The sequence below is a fragment of the Accipiter gentilis genome, chromosome 4, assembly GCF_929443795.1.
Source record: "Accipiter gentilis chromosome 4, bAccGen1.1, whole genome shotgun sequence".
NCBI classification, from domain to species: Eukaryota; Metazoa; Chordata; class Aves; order Accipitriformes; family Accipitridae; genus Astur; species Astur gentilis.
The window spans coordinates 2,993,782-3,014,361 of NC_064883.1; the positions used below are offsets into that span (position 1 = coordinate 2,993,782).

The 20,580-nt window shown below is 42.6% G+C and overlaps 2 protein-coding genes across 9 annotated transcripts in view; one reads left to right on the forward strand and one right to left on the reverse strand.

Moving 5' to 3' along the window:
* The window catches only part of RBMS3 (RNA binding motif single stranded interacting protein 3), a 457,623-nt gene extending 439,386 nt beyond the window's left edge, over positions 1-18,237 (reverse strand). For all 4 annotated transcript variants that reach the window (XM_049799280.1, XM_049799279.1, XM_049799282.1 and 1 more), the window contains exon 1: positions 17,961-18,237. In XM_049799280.1, the coding sequence (XP_049655237.1) occupies positions 17,961-18,035 (75 nt within the window). In that variant the 5' untranslated portion in view covers positions 18,036-18,237. The remainder of the gene's footprint in view (positions 1-17,960) is intronic.
* The window catches only part of AZI2 (5-azacytidine induced 2), a 1,028,525-nt gene that overhangs the window by 626,643 nt on the left and 381,302 nt on the right, over positions 1-20,580 (forward strand). The gene's annotated exons all lie outside the window — the stretch shown is intronic.

Below are 20,580 nucleotides of genomic sequence, written 5' to 3' on the forward strand. Positions count from 1 at the left end.
TTGAACTACAAAAAACTGTGTAATAAAAAATCCTCACACCTCAAGGGAAATATCATTTCAAATTCCATTAAAACTTGAGGAGTTGCAGGAACACGTGAGAAACACACAAAGGGATGCTCTGGAGCAGTGTTCTGGTCTTCTACCAACCACTAGATGGGATTATCCAGAATAGGATGTTTTCATGTGGTTTGCGTTCTTGTTTAAGCCCTACAAGAAGATTCCTCAGACAATACAATATGCCACTGTTGATTTCAGAGTTCAGCATGCTAACCATTCTGCACAGGAGCACTTGATGCTGCCTGTCCCAGCCAGAGAGATGTTAAAGGTTTACACTTTGTTTGAATGAAAGGGCTGAAGCATAGACTAGCTCATTTTGCTTTTGGTCAGAAATCTAACTCCTGGATAGAAACTAGTTGGCTCTCAGCAAAGTTAATGTTTCTCTATTATCTGTGAGGATTAGGTGCTGTTCATTTGGGACATCTGTTCCCCAAGAAAGGCACAGCCTTCTCACAGGAGCATCAAACAGAGCCATGAGGAAGCACATCACTGCGGTAAACAACGAAGAGCAGCCAGCATCAAACACTGGTTCAGTGCTTCCTATCAGTTAATGCCTTTCATCCTGTGGCCTCCTTCACCTCCAGACTTGGCCTCTGTCTGCATGTACACCTTCCCAGAATAAAATCCTTGCTTCCCCCACCCACTTGGTAACCATCATTCAGCTAGTTTGTCTATGACTCATGCACTTCAAAACCCTGCTGACTCACAGTCCTCAAAAAAGAAACTTGTTCAAAGAAGGTGCCGAGATGTGGGTATGCCGTCCATGCCAGAAAGGGATTCATCCAAGTTCACTCGGTCTCTTTACTAGTGAAAGGCAAGAAAGATGCACTTTGTTTGTGAATCTTCATCATTTTAAAACCTAATTAGCTCACCGTTATTTATAACCAAATATACTTCAATGGCCTGATTTCCAAAAACATTATGCACCCAGTAGCTCCCACCAAACCTAATGAGCACTCAATAGTGAAAAATAAGATAAGGCTACACAGTTAGCTTTTGAAACAAAAATACACAGGCTGACTTCTGGAACCCACTGGTAAAAAACATGACTTACACATGTGATAATACATGTTTACACGTTTGAAGAGTATGTGAAGTTAAAACAGCAGCTGCAGGAAAAAAAAAGGGTATTGTAAAAACTAATAGTTACTGACATTTCAGACAGAGCTGTCACTCCCGAGTTGACTGTGCTCCTTCACATACATAAATTCTATTCAGAAGGAAGTGTCTTTATGGGGGAGGGGCAACAGGTCCTTCTTGAAGGACAAGAATGAAAGAACCAGACAAATCTGCCTTTTTTTTGTTTTTTTCCACCTCACTATAAAATTATTGGCACTCTGGATGAGGTACCTGGATAGGTAGCAGAACCTCTTTAACCAGAGGGTGAGGGCTTCAGCAGCTTCCTCAGCTACGCTTCTCACCACAAGGTAGGAATTCCTTGTGTCTCATTGTAACACAAGCCACTGAGAAATGCCTGGTAGAGATACCATAAATCCACTTGATTTCACCTCTGAGGCAGGGAGGATGGTCTGGATGACTTCTTGAGGTCTCTTCTAACACTGTATCCCTTCTAACAAAATACCATCAAGTCCATCCAGGAAATAAAAAGAAGTTTTTCACTGCAAGATTATCCTCCCTGCTCTCCCCATTTCTCCTGAACTCTACCAGAACTCCTCCTTCTCCACAAACTGCTCACTAAATGCACAGCCTAGCTCAAATCCATGACTTAATTTTGAGTGGTTTACCTACAACTCTCTCTAGCTACCACCAACACCATTTCTCAATCAAAAGTTACCAGAGACATCTATCTTTGCTAGGACACTATTGGAGGCAATCATAAATGTTGGCAGCAGGACAGGTCTACAAGTTTGCTCCAATATCTGGAGGTCACAATCACATGAGATTAAAATGAAAAGCAACAACAAAGAAATGACAACAGTCATCTTCTGAATTAACCACAGGACTCATTGCTACAACTTGAGCTTCTTCAAAAATTTCTTACCATTCACATCCAAGGAAGACACCCACACATATAAACTAAGTATAAACTAATCAAGGTATTTCTCTGACAGGCTGGAAAGACAGACAGAGAAAACAATGATGTTATCTTTATTTATCTCTGAAATTATTTGGGGAGAACCAAGTACCTTGTTTAAACAGACTACATAGCTGGATAGATAGATTAGCTACACAAGACTAATACCGAAATGGTTTGGAGCTGAATATCCAAACCAGTTAGTAAATCCTCTCACTGTAATCTTGCTAGTTTTAAGTATTTATTCCTGTCTACTAATTTAAACATTTACTTAGATCATTTTAAAAAGATAAAAGACTGCATCTAACAGTTCTCATGAGGTGATACAGAGCTGGTATGCATCACCTGTGAAAACATAAATATTATTTAAATGTTTTTCAAACAATCTAGATAACACTGAACAAAAAAGAAAACCTCTGTAACATTAGATATTTGATAACTTGTCCCTTATCTACTTGATGTAACATTTAAGAAAACACATTTTTAACAGTTAGTAATGTATTCTGACTTCAACACTGGCGTTTCTTGTTCCCCAGAACCTCAGTAAAATCACAAAATTAAGAAGAAAAAAAGAAAAACACTTAATAACATCTCCCAAAGCAGAAATTTTAAAATATTTTGCTATTATAATGTAAAATTAAATAAGACTAGTATTTTATCTGAAAAATCGCACCCAACATAGTTTCTCACCCCCTAAAGAAAGATATGCCAAAGACTGCAGAGTTCACTGGGGACTTCAAAGTTGCTATCAATCTCTATATAGAAAGCATTCAGATACTGCAGTGATGGGCAGCAGTATAAAACCCCAAGAGAGAGAGAAAAATAGATAAAATGCCCTCAGGAACAAGTTTCTATCCAGGAAAACTTACTAAACCAAGGCTTAAATTGAAACAGTATTATTTTTCTATGTAGTGGCAGTTTTTCATCACTTAACTCTCTATTGTTTGTAATACGCTCACAAAATGCAATTTCTTTCCTAAAGGCCAAATTCTGCCAGTCATCTTCCCACTAAATAATTCCTCATCACGTATGCAGTGCTGTGGTTTCAGCAGAGCTGCTAACGAGGTGACATTCAGCTGTGAGCACACCCAGACCACAGGATGGGGCCCAGAGGGAGAGCACCTCACAAGTTATCAGTCTCCGAACACAGGCACTCCATCTGTCCCAATAAATCACTCCTACCAACAACAATGGCAAGAAAATAAATACAACTAAACAAATCAGGCACAGGGTTTTTTCTCTAGATGTCTGCTTTGGATATTCCCACTGTTAATGCTGAGTAAGCAACATATACAGCAGCACTCGGCAGCAATGTGAAACACAAACTCAGAATTTCAAAATACATGTCTAATTAAAAAAGTCAATGATCATCAGCTGAGTGTTAACCCCAAAACCTCAGTCTATAAACTCAAGAAATACTCAGGACTGCAACCTACACCTAAACCTACGGATCCCTGAGGCTATTACATCCCAAGCTTTTTAGAAGACTGCATTCTGCTTTTTTTGTGTGACTTTTGAGCCTTTTAGGTATATCTCCGTTAGACATTCAAGCTTCTTCCTGCAATCTAGAGGGAGATATAAATTGGTACATATACAAACACACATACTGAAAATTTAGATCCTTTTGAACTGAAGTACCTTTAGGAATAATAAATACCTGCCACTTAATATAATTACAAGAGCTGGTAACAGACCAAAGGAGTATTTTTTCAAAATGTATGTCTCATAAAAATAAACTCCATATAGCTGCTAGAGAAGCTTCTGTCACATTTTTCCTTGTCTAAGTAAATAATCATTTCCTGACAGCCCTTGCATTCCAAACACTACAAGATTTTTAAAAATTAAAAAGGGAAGAAATTATGTCCATCCTCATTATCCAATCTAAGTTGCCAAAGGCAAATGGACAATAAAAGTTATTTAAATCACTAACAGTATGCTGCTAACAATATAAAGTGATACCTGTTTAGAGATACAGAGGTATTTGCTATTGGAAATACTTTCTACCACTGCTGTAGAAGAGTTCTTCACTTGGTCCCCCAACCCCCTTTTATTCCCCTAAGAAAAATACAGTAAAAGTGAGAGAAGATTTCCCTGTCAGCTTGTAACTGCTATTTTAAAAAAAGGGTAACATTTAAGCCCTAAGGAGCTCCTGGTCTTCAAAAGTGCAAAGTACATACGGTTCTAGCTGAAGTTAATAGGAGCTGCAGGTGACCAGCACTTCTGCCTCTGAGGCCCCAAGCTACTGTACAAAACACTGTCCCTTTGAAATTTCAGCCTAACATTTATCAGCAGCCAACTTGCTGAAGTGCAAGTCATATGCATCCCTTTCCCCCATAGTATTTACTTTTTAAAAGCACCGAACAGTTGTGGGAAACACGGCTCTCCTGCAATGTTACAGTCCTAGCGAAATGGGAAGCAAGCATGAAAAAATACCAACTTTAATCCTCACTGAGCATGAGCCCCCAGCCATTGCACACCATGGTATTTCTAAAGCACTCATCTGCTGGGAATAGACTTGCTGTCTCACACTGACGTTGGCTGCTTTGCTCTTTCGTCCAGTTCCATTTCATCCCCCATGAAGCCAGCCAGCAACAGCAGCTAAGACTTTATTTTTGAAATGCCAGTGTACCAACACAGGCACCTCCAGAGAACCACACTACAGCTTCCTTTGCTTTGCTGCCAACAACCAAAATCTGCCAGACAGCAACGCATGGAGCAATGGCCACCAAACAGCAAAGATGAAGAAATCAAAGCTCGGAAAAGCCCAGGGAAGCATAAAGGTAGTTGTGAACTGAATACGTGCAACTGCAACCCTAAATATTAGGGAAGAAAATGAAAAAAATTAGCAATGCATGAACTGGGAAGGTAGAGCGATTCATTCCCAAGGTGATAGAGTAGCACACAGTATAGGGATAAACAATAGACACTAGTTACCACCTACCATCCAGGTACTGGCACCACTCTGCAATGCAACATCCCACCAGCCACTTCACTTCTCTCGGGTTCTGTTCCTACCCACCTTTGTGAGCCTGCCTTATTTACATTGCTCATAAACTCTTGCAGGCAGGGACTATCTCTTACCCTGGTTTTGTATGCAGCTCAGGACAACAGAACTGCACAGTCAGAGGCAGTCTGCAAACAGTAAAACAACATCCAAAAAAAAAAAAAAAAAAAAAAACAAAAAACACCAAAAAGAGGGGAAGAGCATGACTGGCTTAGGAAACATAATTGCAATATCTATATAAAAAAGGTGTGGTCAAATGCCAGAACAAGTACTGTGACATACACAAAAGCATTATGTGAAAGCAAAATGAGAACCAGAAGAGCTCTTAAAAGGATGAGAAAAAAAATAAAACAAGGGGAAAAAAATCCAAAACTGGGCGAAAATGGTAAAGAGGTTGATATGCTAAATCACAAAAGATGGACAAACCATAGAATAAAAATAAGGCTTCTGGCTTTCCTTCCATTCATTTCATGCTAATGGTGCCCACACCTCGTGCCTCAGCCTTTTCAAGGTCTGTCCTTGTCACCTAAGCCTCAGATCACCTCTTTGCTACTAGGGGTGGTTAAAAAGTAGGCATGAACTTACCTGACAATCCCTCCTAAGAGCAAATAAGAATGTGGGAAAGAGGAAGAAGGAAATAAAATTCACATATCTACCCCAGAATAGCTGACTAGCACAAAAAGGAAGTCACCCACTGATGGTTAAGAAATAATAAACAACTAATAATTTACTCCCTTGCTAAAAGACCAGGAGAGATGAAGTATAAATGAAGTCTACTTCATGAGCTGTTATAGTAGCGTGGCAGTCATACCTCATTCCTCAACACACATTGTAAAATTCACAATATACATCTTTGTGGCCATTGGCACAGTTCCTTGTTCTGCTTTAAAAACACCAATAATCCACTCTTGTTTATAGTGTTTTCATATGTTTAAAACAAAATTATTGGGACACAAGAAGTTATCAGCATCAGGGATATCACCCATTTCTCTCCCATCCACAGCGTACCTTTGAGTGCAGCAAGCCATAATTTTTAAAAACTCAACTACTTCAATACAACAGTAAGGCAAGCACGTATGATAGTGTTACAAGCCAAGATGAGAGGAATTAAAAAAAGCAATGACAACAAAAATATCTAAAATAAGTCCTGGCAAGGCACACAACATCAGGCATGAGAAAACCAAAGCCAGTTGGCTCTGATGAATCTGTATCTATCAACTACTATTTAGCTAACACCTACCCGTAAATAACTTCTTTGCTATTCCCTTGCTGATTAACAGGGTGCTGTAGATTGGAAAAAATTATCCTGAAGGACTCGAACATAGACCAGTCCTTACAGGATGCTGATCAAATTGTGACAATCATTTCAAAAACCCTTCCCATTGGTGTCTGACAGGAGGCTCCGCAAGAGCCAGCGAGGCTGGGGGCTGTGCATGGGCACTGTTTGATAGAGTTTTTCCCTCTGTTATTTCAAAGCATCCTTTGCATACTTATCCAGGTGTCCACTAAGTTTTTAATGTCTTCTGGAAAAATCTGGGCCAAGCACTGTTTGAATCTCTACAACAGTGCAACCTGGGCCCTGATCTGCCCCTCCTCACTGGTCACACACCACAAATGTCCTTTTCACCTGGGTGCCTTAATAGGACTGCAAACGACTTCCCCAATACTGAAACAACAGGCAATTCCTCTCCTCCCGAAAGCGCATCCTTTTACCCTGCTCCATTTCTCCTCTTCCCCAACAGAAAGGCTCAAGGTCTAGAAGGTGTAACGCTGAAAGCTCACTTCAGATAAGTGATTTTTCAAACTGCTCTGTAATTCTGGATGCCCCACCCGGGAGTCATATTGGGTCTGGCTTCACATGTTTTTGAGACCTCCATCTGTTGGAGTTGTGAGTACTCAGTACTTCTGGATAACCAGAGATTAACATGCCACCTTCTGCAAATGTTTTTCCTTTATTTTCCCAGCTTTGCCTCTACTCTTACATCACTCACGCACTGCATTTGCTCATAAAGCAGCAACAACATTCCCCACCTCCCTGTTCTGCCCAAAAAGAGAAGGTGTGGATGCTACACAAGTCTATCCCCAAACTGTTGATGATCCGGTATAAGTCTTCTGGAGGCTGAGGCCATTATTTGCATGCAGACATTACATGAGCAAATAAGGTGGTTAAGGCACCTCTCAGAATGGCCTCTGAAGATTAGTTAATGTTTATACAGCCCACTGAAAATTGAAATGACTGCTACATGCTAACTATTACCATCACCAGGGATCCATTTAAGTAAAAGCAGGGCAGAAAGTGAAAGAAATAAAACTTATTTCTTCTGTCCAGTACAATTATTGCCAGACTTATGCATGCTAAAAACACCCAATAACCCATCTAACACAGTAAATTAATGTTTATGCTATTAAGTTTAGACAATCTTATGCTGAAAGGTTTTCAAACTACAGGAAATTGCACGTTGCGCGGGGACAACTGTATACAATTACAGTGATTTTGTAAAATGGCAGAGATATAAAGCAGAAACTGAGTGGCCGGCAAGGCTTCTAAATCACACAGATAACAAGTATGTCCTGGTGGGCCAGCAGTCTACAGATTTCTCATGGCTGTTTCTGGAGATGGGAATTATAGCCATAATCTCAAAATTCAAGATGACTCAGTGCATTGCACACCTGTATCTGCAAGGCAACAACAGACAGGTGGAATCAGCATGCACCACTACTGCCATCCCGGAGTCACCATACATCAGCCAGATTTATTATTATCCCATCTTGCACCACCAGCCAGTAGCCATAGTAAAAGTGCCACCGAAAGGGCACTGTTACTGGGAATATTTGGATCTACCCCTGTGTTTCTTTAGGATGTAAAAGCTCCAAAGAGATACACAGAGCACAAACACAAAATCCGCAAGTGTGATGCTCTCCCAGGCAGAAAGCTCCCAGATGCTTTGCTAAAGGCCACAGCAATATGTCTGCTGTATGCTTGTTTTTGTGAAGGATTGTTTAACAGTACTTAGGGCAGCTCTACCTCGACACAGTAAACATCATCTTAATACAGCCTAGGTAAAGTATTCAGCTTACCAAGTCCTCCTGCACGCTCTGTCAAACATCTGAAGGACTACAGTGCCTCTGACTTTTTTCTGATGCCTTTCAGGTATAGAGCGGTATTAAAGCTAGTTTTCGTGAATGCAAAACCAGGCAGGGAATTGCATAAGAGCTATCGGTCCTATTCTTTACCTTATTCATTGTACTATTCATAGCTCTTTTCATCACTAAACAATTTCAGAAGTGTCATCTGCACATGAAACGAGTATATATTACACTGTTCAGTTACATATGGTAGATTATCAGTTTGTGTGTATCAGCTAAGCAGAACATTGACAGCTGTGTAGACACATCTCAGCCGATACTAAAAGAAGTCTTGTCAGCAGTTTTGATCTTAAAGTAAATACACTGAAAAACTTAGCTCTAATTAGGCTGAAAGGCAGATACAATTTTCTGGAATGAACACTAAATGAATGCTGTCGATAACACCATCTTTGCAAAATATCTTGTTTCGTTTGTCTTAAAAAGATAACATTTTCAAGATAAAACATTCTGACTTACAAGTGATATGTCCCTGCTGTCTGCGTGTTCACAAAAATCTGAATTTTATATTTTAAGCTGCGTGTTATGCTTCATTAATGTGAAATCACCATCCTGCATCACAGACATATTAACTGAGCTCCAAGTGACCTAATTCATTTTTAATATTTCATAGTTTGTTAAAAGCTGAAACGAGAGATCACTAACGCAGCTCTGACACCCCCTGTCACGAATCAAAAGATGTAGGGAAAAGGTCATGTACTTACTAACTGGCACCAAACCAAATTCATCACTATAAAATGAGAGACCAGAAATGAAGACCGCATTTCCCATTATGCTTCCCTCTTTGCAAGAGCATCCATCAACTTGCACGATACCAACAAGAAGAATTTATATATATGCATATCCCCCAATAAAATGTCAGTGAGATGTGAGGAAGAGAAGAAATGAGGATTGCAGCCTTTGTCTAAGCAAGAAGTAGTTCCTTCCCTTTAAAGCAAACTCAGCAGCAACAGCCTTTGAAGACCAAAAGGAGAAACAATTCCCAACCACATAAAGAAACTAACAAGTCCCTTATATGGCTAAGAATTGCAATGCCTTTTTTTTTCTTTTTTTTTTCCCCCGCAGCTGGAAAAATTAGAACAAGAGGGGAAAAATAGAGCAGACTTTAAACAGTCAGTTCTCAGAGCACCAGGGAATTCACACAGGCACATCATTCCAGCTTTAAGAACTGCCAAATACTTTCTTCTTTAAAGGGAAGGAGGACATTACACCAGGTGAGTCCCTGAAATCTAGATTTTAACTCTCCTGCTGTAACTATGGATACTAGCTTTAAAAACCTTTTGTGATATAGCGGTACACCAGGCTCCCTTATCTCCTCCTCCGGCGAAACGCCTCCATCTGAAGTCCCCTAATCTCCCTTCATCTCGCAGGTCACCAATGCACCACCTCAAGGTTTTACCAGCTCTGGCACCACGCATTCAAAACAGCCCTACTGCCCCGTCTACCACATCTTCAGTCTGCCTCTCGCCCTCCGGTAATCCCGGGGCAAAGGTTGCCAGCTTCTCACCCAGGAAGGCAACTAGACTGCACTACATGTCGTGTCAAATAACCAGAGAGTTCTCGCATGCAAGTCAGACGGGACTCGATGGCTGATCCTGCCGGTGCGAGGCCACGTGTGGAAAGGTCAGGCTCCCGCCCAGCGTCAACACTGAACTTCAAATGGCTCAGCCCGGCTGGTCTCTAAATATAGCTGGGCTGGGCAGAGGAAGGGATGTGAAAGGGGGTGGGGAAGGGAGCGGGACAGAAGCCTAATGAGCAATCAGTTAAATAAAACAATATCACGTTGGTCCACCTGTAAGACTCTCCCGCTTTTCTCTGCCACGCTCTGCAGTGGAGTATTTAAGTGCAGCTTCAGGATTTAGTCTATTAATGCAAACTCACAGAGCAAGAACAAACTGCTGCTTGAGTTATACATGGGGAGGGGGGGATACAAATCTGTACAACAACTTCTCTTCTTGAATAAATTTGAATCACACAGCAGTGATGTCACTTCCACTATGTGACAGCCCATAAATCATCATCAACCACATGGTACCAGCCTTAAAACACGTGTCATGGAGACACCACCGAGGAACAAAATATCAGAGCACTTTACATTGTAAACATGCAAACTTATGCGTCTTCCAGCTTTGACCATGATCTATATAAGTCAGGTGGTTTATTTCATTCATTTGCATCTGAATGAAGTCAACACAATCAACAGAGGAACCCTTATAGAAAATCTGTCCTAACAATTTCATCTGCATAAATTTACCAAAAATGAAACACTTAAAATGTAAATATTTACTTTTTTAATAAACTACCACATTTCGTACTGAAGTTGACTTTATGACAAATAAGCAGAGAGGGAATTTATTCCCACCATGGTTGCAAGCAAGCAAGCACAGAAACAAACAAGGAAGACAAGAAGAAAGAAAGTCCTTGCATCCAAAAGTAGGAAAAATCATCTTTTTCTCTTATTTGACAGTGTCAGGCCTGAAAAGTCTTTCAGTTAATAAAAAATTCTAGAAGAGATTAGACTTTGCTGTAAACCAACAAAATCAAAAAGACAGTGTGGCTGAAGAATTCAACAGGAGCCTCTAATCTGCAACTACAGATAGGACAAGTAACCTTTGCTTCAGTTCTCCATTTAGAAACACTGTATCCTCAAAAAAAAAGACCTACACAGAAAACTGACTTGTTTCAAATTTCAAAGAGGCTACACAGTATTTTTATCTTAACAGTTACATAAATAAAAGCAAAACAGACTCACCACTCTACCCTTTACTTCTTGTGGATTAACCATGCTTACTCTCTCACAGAAATTGCTAATCTTCATTATAGACACAGGGCTCCATGGAAAACATCTCCTATGGCAATTAGAGTTCCACTACATATAAATCGTATCTCAATTGTGGCAGAGAGAGAAACAGACAGCAGGACAGAACAGTTTGGGGGGCTCATTCTCTAAAATTATAAATCAGAATAAATAATGTTGAATAGAAATTATAGCCACAGAAAACCCAAAATGTTGTTAAATATCATATGAGGTATGTCCTCACCCACTTGTACTATGTAGAATCATTTTGATAGACAGTTCTTGTTTCTTTTGTATTTTATTTTTTTTAAACCTGCATATTGTTCAGCTGTCCTTGTTTTGCCATGGAGAACAGCATGTGCTTTGTGGGCCTGATTCTGTCTTCCTGAAGACAAGTGAATCTCTTTCGTTGATTTTTCAAAGGAAGCAGCACAGATCCCTCTCACTGTAACTTCTATTCAATAACATTACTGTTAATCAGCTACTTACAATATTGGTATGTCATTCTGCATCAGCAGACACCATTCTCAGGCTGATACTTTGCACATTTAAAGCAGCTCTCTGTGTAAAAGTGTTTACTTCTAAAGTTCCCTCCATCACTCAATCTTGCCTGTACGAGCGGGAAAGCAATTGCGAAACAATCACTACACAAACACTCACAATATAGGCTGTAACAATATCTGAGTAAATCACTGTTCTCTGTCTCCCTTCTCTGCCCATCTGCAGTCTTTGGTATGGAACAACTATATCATAAAAGCTCTTATTCACACATGCTTTTGATATTACACTATTTAATCACATACAGCTGTAGCTGATGAGACTGTTACAAAACACAATTTTAATGTAGCACTGGAAGCAAGTTCTGGAGACACATTAACCATTTTCCTCTACATAAAATTTCTAACATTAAAAGGCTTTTCTTCAAGAAAAACAAAACAGAAAAAAAAAATAAATAAAAACAGCCCACTCATTTTTTAAAATCTGCTTCTCTTCCTGGACACTCCGGAATGGGCTTGTTTGCAAGTGAACTCAAAGTCCCTGCCTAGAGTGTAGATAGTGACAAACCCACTTCCCCCACACCAAACAAAAATAATAATTAAAAAACCCTGCTTGCAATTATATGCAAAGGGAACACTATCCAGGCTACTTACAGCAAGACCTGAAATGAACTCAGGCATCCTACTTGGAAGGCATCTTTTCTTATCTGGTTTTTAACTCATGGAAATTTAAGAACTGACAGTCTGATGGTTTTTTCCAAGATACTTGAATTCAAGTGCGAATATACCATCATACTTACTCTGAAAGGCCCCCATGCATTAAGAACCAAACCAGTCCAGTTCTGAAGCACTGTACTTTATTTTGAAGGGGCACTTAGTATAAGGCATTCTAAATTATAACTATTAACACGCTGCATTTGCCACAGCAAGATCTATGTTGCCTAATCTGGCAAATGCTTGTAACTTCCATCTTTTGTTATGGAAGTAAAATATCTGCTTGTAAAATAAATCTCCATAAGACACAGTAATACACAAATGTTTGTGGGGAAAAAAAAAATTGAACTTTCTCACAGTTTTGGTGTTCGGGGTTTTTTTGTTTGTTTGGTTGGGGGGGGGGGGGGGGGGGCTTTTTTTTTTTTTTATTGAAACAGACTTTGAGACATTGAGGCAACACATGAAAGGAAGATCAACCAAGAGATTCAACATCATTTTAATATATACAATGGTGTCCCTTACAGCAACAAAAGTATTTTTTCTCCACGTACGTAAGGATAAATAGCAAACAGTAGTGGAAAACAAACAAGTTCATATATTTCTGCATTGTTCAGAGGAACATAACTTTTATCTTCCTTATTGTTTAAAGCAACAGGCAAAATACTAGAGTTAGATATTAATATTACTGTCAAAATTACAGCCAGGCTTAAATATTTTTAAATGGCATTTAAACGAACTCATATTTCTTTTGGGCAGCTCTCGGAAGCATTTAAAACATGCTGCGACATACTGAATCAAACAGGGGCTAAGTGTGAACGAACTTCATTCCTAGAAATGCATTTCTCTATTTGCAAGTGTTTGCCTTTACTTTGGCACAATCACATGGGCTCCAGCTAGACTTTTGAGCTCTGGCAGCAATCCAAGCTGCAGATGGTTGGAAATGCAGCCTGAAATCAGTGTGTGGTTGATGAATTACTCCTTACACCTGACCCCTGCTTCACACCAGGCACCAAACACAATCTGAACACTACCAGCCAGAGAAGCCCTGTCAGGCATCTCTGTATCTGGAACGCTTTCTTCAAGGCCTTCTGTATGGCCAGATGGCCAAAAGTGGGGAATGCAGTAAACTCACTAAACAGAAACGTGAGTGACAAAACAGCACAGGACTGGTAGGTACAAGGTGAAGAGAGGCAAGAGCTTTGCGCCAATTCCAAAAATATGCTTTCTAAAATGAGCAAGGAGGGAGGCATGCTCGTGGCACGGAACTGAAAGAGGTCCCCAATTCCTTTGTGCCAACTGATGCCCTAAAAATGGCAAAAGGAAACATAACAAAACACATACACACGCCCAGACATGTACCTGTAAAATTACTTTATCAAGCTTAAACTCTTCTGAGTACACTTGTTTGAATTTCCCAATTGTTTTTTCCTCAGCTGGGTCACGTATCTGTCGCTTCACAGACATGCTCATTAAAGCCACTCTTGCCCGCGGGCCAGTCTGCACAATTTTCACATCCACAGAGACAGGATTTTATTTACATAGGTGTTGGGAAATCATACTTCTTCCTTTGCGTATGTTCATATGTGCATCAGGCAATCAGAGATGAAGAGGTATCGTGAGTACAGTAAACACCACCTCTGTTTGAGGTATTTCAGCCTTCTAACTGGGTAGCAGAGTCAACACCATGAGACTTAAACTACCAAACCCGAACCATGACTAATAGGTAGGAAATATCTGGAGAATGCATGAAAGCAAACCGCACGGAAATAGCTGCTAAACTGGCATATTTTTAACCCAAATGCAGGTACAGTGATCATAAACCAAACAATTCCTGTCGGAAGGTAACTGTGGCACCTCCTCCTTTCTAGCCAAGTAATTCAGCTTTTTTCAGCAGAGCATTTGGAGAGAAAGCTTACCCCAGCACTAGGTCTACCCCAGCCGCAGAGGACAAAGATAAAACACAGCATCTACTAAATTAAAGACACTTCCAAATATATTCAAATAGTTCAGTTAATATTTTTTTCTCCCTTTTTCATATCATTACATGATATTTCATGGTGCCTAGTTTGGTTTTCCTCCTTGCAAAACAACAAAGATAAAAGAATTTGCTTTGGCAAGCAAGAAACTAAAGAAAGAAATTCAGACCACAATGCAAGATTTGGCATTGTTATCATTTCATATGTGACAATTTGCAACATACTACTCTAAACCAGTTGTTTGAGTAGTTATGCCATCAGCAAGGATGCAACTAAGAAAATCTCACTTAACGTCTCAAAATAAAATAAAAAGCTCCCATAGATTCTCATCAGATATACATGACCTGAACCACCTCCATGCAATATTCTTTGCAGCAAGAAGAGAAGACTATACTTCAACTACAACAGTAACCAAAAATGTTCACTCTGAAATAAAGTCCTGGGACAACTGGACTCTGCTCTCAGGATCTGCCCAAAGAAGTTCCAACATTGTACTTTCAAACTGCAGTTGTCAGCGTCATGCTAAAACAAGAAAAATAAGGTTACGTCTTTCCTCAGACTCGGTGCTTGTCCTTAAGAGACATACTAAATTCCTTGCAATTGCCTCTTAAAAATTGACTTTCCCCACACTCACACCCCTTTTCATTTTTGGATGGCAACGCATTTGTCTAAACCTGCAATTAAAGTTTTAGCTTCAGTGGTGGCATCTGATAATGAAGGAGCACAAGTAAATTGAATAATAAGAGTGCATGCTTCATGTTCCACAAAAGGCCACGAAACACTAAAAACTTAAAGCAACCAGACAAACATATGGAATCCATTTTTTCTATTTATAATCCCATTACCCATATAGCTATTCATTTACACCATTTCTGCACAACAACATGCTAGCTATGTTAGAAGACACAAACACGGACTGTAGACTGAGATCCTGCGCAGCTCCGTGCTCCCCCATGAGAAAGGCGTGATCTACAGTAACACAGTACTTCTTTGAGAAGAGCTGAGACAACTTCACCAAACAAGCGAAGCAAAACCAGTGCTTCACCCAAATATGCTGGGGAACACAAATTTCCAAACTTTGCCCATTGAACACAATGCCAGTCTGCATTTCACAAGCTGTACGCAAATGCCATAAGAAAAGCCAGAATTTCTTTCTTAATTACAAATGAATGCACACACACCCCCCCTCAGCGTGCATGACATTCTTTCTGCGGAGCTGAATCTTACCATGCTCAGTACAAAGAGTAGTTTTTTGAAAATAAAAAGCTGGAGTTCACAGGATGGCTGGAATCATACAGGGGTTTATTAATATGTGTTGCTCCAATAGGCATGATAAAAGATACAGCTCTCCACCACAACGTTATTTGATTACCCGACTATTAGCTTTAGACATACAATGGATCTAACCGCTTTAAAATGTCCCAGAAGCTGATGGCTAGCTTTAAGGTAACAAAATCCAGATGCTGCCTGTCTGCTCTAAACTCTTAAGCTCTATAGAAGAGAAATACTTGTACGTGTGTATATATAGGTGTGTGTATATGTGTTTATTATTTAGCTTTGATGTATGCACTTAACTACGGAGCAAGGAAAAGAAGAAAAATTAATGCCATATAAAATGTATCACTGATTTGAAATTTTACTTGTCCTTACAGTAATAATGCACGTGTGCAAAGACAGACACACATGACTTTTCACAGGGTTGGTAATTTTATATACTGGCTATAAAAGCTCATTTATTTTTTTTAAAGCATCAGGTTAAAAAAAAGCCAAGGTACGGAAAAGCTATTGTCACTATTTTAAGCTCAAATACAAGGTTAATTTCCTCAAAAAGCTTATTTTACAAAGTTGAGAAAAATGAGAAAAAAGGAAAAAAAAAAGACTGGCAAAATGTAAGCTACGTGAGTAAAAGGCATGGAATGTCCAATATTTCTCCTCCGATACTCGAGGCTATTGTTCTTTCAAAAAAACACCATCAATTGTTTCATGTCCTTGGCTTGCCAGGTTTTGAGGAATAGCATCAGTCTGCGTCCCCCAATCCCCCAAACAGTTAAAGCTATAGGCAATATTGCAGTCAAGCTAGTGATGGGCTGCTGCTGCAACAGCAACAATACACACTAAATGGTCACAGAGGTAAAATGCAATTTGGATCGACCTTGAAAGGAAGAAAAAAAAAAAAAAAAACCCAAACAACAATAAAAATCACTCCCAAATACAAAATTAAAAAAGGCTAAATTTTATGCAAAAAAAAAAATAAATATATATATATACGTACAATACAGAGAAAGAAACAGCAGAGCGAAGAAGTGAGAGGTAACCCTGCCATGAATTACAAGGCTGTAATCACATTGAGTGGTTCTGGTGTCATCACAACTCCAACCAGCCTGAATCACAGTTTTGACAATTAGTTAATTTATATAATGCAGCAGTCAGGCTATAAACATTAACAGGAAAGTAATTTTATTAACAAGGAAATATAACTTATCCTTTCAGAACTACAGCCAGATCAATGTGCTTCAAACCAAAAGTCTGGAGAAGTCAGCCTCCCCCGTGGCACTTCACCACACACAGACGCACACGTCAAATGTCCCATGTGTTAAATTTGCCACAGAAGTGCGATGCGTATATGTGTATGCAGTGCCATACGCACGTGTGTGCGCTGTGCCTGGATTTGCCCCGCCAAAGGATGTTTGCTTATTGACTGAAACTGTTAATCTGTGGCTGTGAGGTCAGACTTCAGAACAGTATTTTTTTTACACCCCCCCCCCACCTTTTTTTCCCCTCTTTTTTTTTTCCCCTCCCTTTCCTCTCTCTCTTTTTTTTTTTTTTAATATAGTGTCCTAACAGGGTTTGCAAACTTTCGGTTTAGGGCCTTCTTTTGTTGCTGTCCCTTGGTCACACAGGAAATCTTTTCAGAGAGCAGACTATTACACAATGGCATTAGAAAAATAAAGCTTTAATTAACTAACTCATGGCCAGGTAGCATCGACTTCCCTCAGCCTCTGTAGGAGACGCAGGCCTGCTCTCCAGCCTGCTGGCATTTTAAAAATTATTAAGAAAGAAAAAGGACAAGTGCGCGCTTGGATACGTGCTCCAAAAGTAGCTACCCTCTATTTCCAGACCTTTTAAATGCAACAGAGTACAGCTGTATCATCCCCAGTATTTAATGAAATATTAAAAGCAGCGCAACGCACTGAAACAAACTCCACCAGATTTACAGTCGGTTAGCTCCGAGCTCCGCAGCATCTCCTCCTCAGCTGATTAAAAGTTTGAGTCGCCACAGACAGCTTTTCTAACACCAAAACGCTTTTAAGCTCCGAATAAACCGTAGGGATCCCCGAAAGGGCCACCAAAACAGCGCTGCATGCCTGATGCTGTCCAGAGCAATCTTCATCCCGTGCCACCGCGAACGGACTACCTGCCCGCCGTTACGATAGCGTTAACCGCACCGGTCTCCCCAAACAATAAGAGGAATTAGCCGACGCCAGCAGCCCTCGGGAAAATAAATAAATAAATCGATTAAAAGAAATAAAGAAACGCCGGGGGGGGGGGGGGGGGGGGGGGCAGGCGGTAACCTTCCTGCCTCTCCCGCGCCCGCTGTCTGCCTACCAGCTCGGCTCTGCGTGACACCGAACCCGGGGAAGCGACGGGAAAGCCGCCGAAGAGGAGAGGCGAGCCCGCGATTCGCGCCGCTCCGCTCTCCATCGCCCGCCAGGCGCCCGGCCCCGCCGTACCCTACCTTGGTTTGGAGATAGTGGGGGTAGTAGTAGGTGTACTGGGGGTACATTGGCTGCTGGTCCAGGCGTTTGCCCATGTAGCTGGAGTCCTTCTGGCTGGTGCAGGGAACTCGTTGGCAGGGTGTAGTGCCCCAGGGCCTGTCTTCCTCTCACGCCGCTATTCCTGACAGCGCGGGCGACGGAGGAGGCTGCCGAGACTTCCTCGCCGTCTACCGCGCGCTACTTCCAGCGCAGCCAAAATCGCGCCCGCACGCACATATATGTGTGTGTGTGTGTGCGTGTGTGTGCGTGTGCGTGTGTGCCTGGGCGGGGGGGGCGGGGTGGTGGCGGTGTGCGGGGGTGCGCGGGGCTGGGGGGTGGGGGTGGAAGCCCCCTGCCCGGCTGCCCGCGGCGGAGCAGCCCGCCTCCCCCGCTGGCAGCAGCGTGTCTCCGGCGGTGCCCGCTGCCCGGCTCGGGAGGGAAACGTCCTGCGAGAGGAGCCGGGAAGACAGTGCAACTCCAAACCTCCGCAGAGCCGCTCGCTCGCTCGCTCGCTCTCCGCGTCCTCTCCTCGGCTCGCCCCACTCTCGAGCCCTCCCCTCTCGCTCCCCACCCGCCCCCCTTCCAAGAAGAAGAAGAAGAAGAAGAAGAAGAAAAAGAAAGGGGGGGGGGGGAAGAAAAAGAAAAAAAAAAAAAAAAGAAAAGGAAAAAAGGGAGGGGAGAGGGAAGAGCCTTCCCCAGCCTAGTTGCCGCTGCCTCCCTCACGGAGTGACATGGTGCTCGGGGCTCGTCCTGTCTTTCATTCAAACCCCCTCCGCGCCGCGCCGCCGGTGGGAGGGACCTCGGCGCGCCGCTCCCCCGGGAGGCCGGCGCAGGCCGCGCGGCCGCCCCCGCGGCTCCCCGCGCCCCGCCGCCGCCGCCGCCGCCGCCGCGGCCCCCGCCCCGCCCCGCTCCGCTCCGCCCCGCCCCGCGGCCGCCCGCGCCCCGCCGGCCGCGGCCCCGCCGGAGCGGGCAGCGCCGAAAAGCTGCCGTGGGACTCGGGAAATCCTAACGCCGGGGAGGTGGGGGCGGGGCGGGGGAGAAGACCCACAACGCCTTTTTTTTTTTTTTTTTTTTTTTTTTTTTTTTAAGGAACGGCCAGGAGAAGGTCATGGAGCCTTGTCGCCGAGCAGGGAAGTCGTCGTCCTCCCGCCCAGGCCCTCTCAGAAAACTACTCCGTGCCGTCATCCGGCACTTCGCGCAGAGGCGACCCGGGGCCAGACATATTAAATACATACTTTGTTAGACCGCTTATATAAGGCTTGGTTTATTTAAAGTTGGAACAAAATGGAGGAAGAGAGTGAAGAGGAAACTCGCCCGGCCTGACTTACGGGCGCCTTCAGCCACACGCGTGAAAATACCACAGTGCCACAAAAGTTACCCACGGCTCCGTTTTCCCCCCAAAACGGCCGGGCTCCCCCGGCCGCGGCTGCAGCGCGCCCCACGGCCTCCACCCCGCAGCCCCCCGGGCCCAGGTGAGGGCCAGGTGTGGCACCCACCCCCCGCGGCCAGCCGCACACCTGCCGCAAACTCTGGGCGCGCTGGCCCCGTGTCAGCACGGCAGTCCCAAATATTCGTCCTCCGGAAGACGCGAAGGAAGAGGTTGTCTTGCAACAGGACTATAAATCAGCAGGAAGAAAAGTGCGTGAATAACAAAATGTTTCTCGTGCACAAATCCCAGCGTTTCTCCTTTTTTTAAATCACTCACTCCTTTAACACGTCATCAGATTCCTGGGCCTTTCTACAGTGGCTTTGCCTATTTATAAATTCGGGGGGGGGGGGGAGGCGAAACATGTGGGGCAGCAGTTTCCTTTTGTTCTTATTTAAATCATCGGTAACATTGCAGCAAGATTGTCAGCTGCTGTATTATCAACCAAATTGCTTCAGAAAAAAAAAAGAATTATAAAAAGAATTTCTTTAAAGGGACACTTCTCAAGGCTGGTATAGCTAAAATTAGACTTACCAGCTGTGTTTTGGTTTGTGGGCACGTGCTTGCACATGACAGGAACATGGAAATATCACGCTTTACTCTGGCAGTTTGCTGTTCTCGTAAGCAGAGGCTGTTGTTAACGGATTCCTATAACTGCCCCATAGCAGCTTAGTTCACGGGCAAAAGAAAGCAGCTGAAGGAAACAGGCAGCGTGGGAAGGCGTACGCGCGCTCAAAATACTGCCTATGTATCTGTGTAGTATGCACAGATACACCGTGCTTTCATCACCAGGCAGTAGTAATTATTCATTATTGGTATTTAGGTAGCAGTCATGTGCCATACAGTGGGAACAACATGCCGTGCTTGCACAGGTATTTGCCCCCTGTTTCAGGAGAAAAACTTCGGCAAAACGAGTGCTCTGTTCCCAGAGCACTGCACAGGCATTAACCGGTTGCCCTTGCCCATCCGGAGGAGCCCCGTGGAGCACCACTGCTGCACCAGCTTCCAAACCTGCCTAAGCCAGGTTGGGTAAACTATTGAGTATTTTAAATTCCTACTGAAGTCCAAGCTGGTCAGGACTGCATGGTCCCTCGGAAGCTCAGAGCAGAGGTGAATGAAGAAGAAAGACGGGCATGGGAAGGGAAGCCTGCAATTCTCAGCTCCCAGCCCTATGG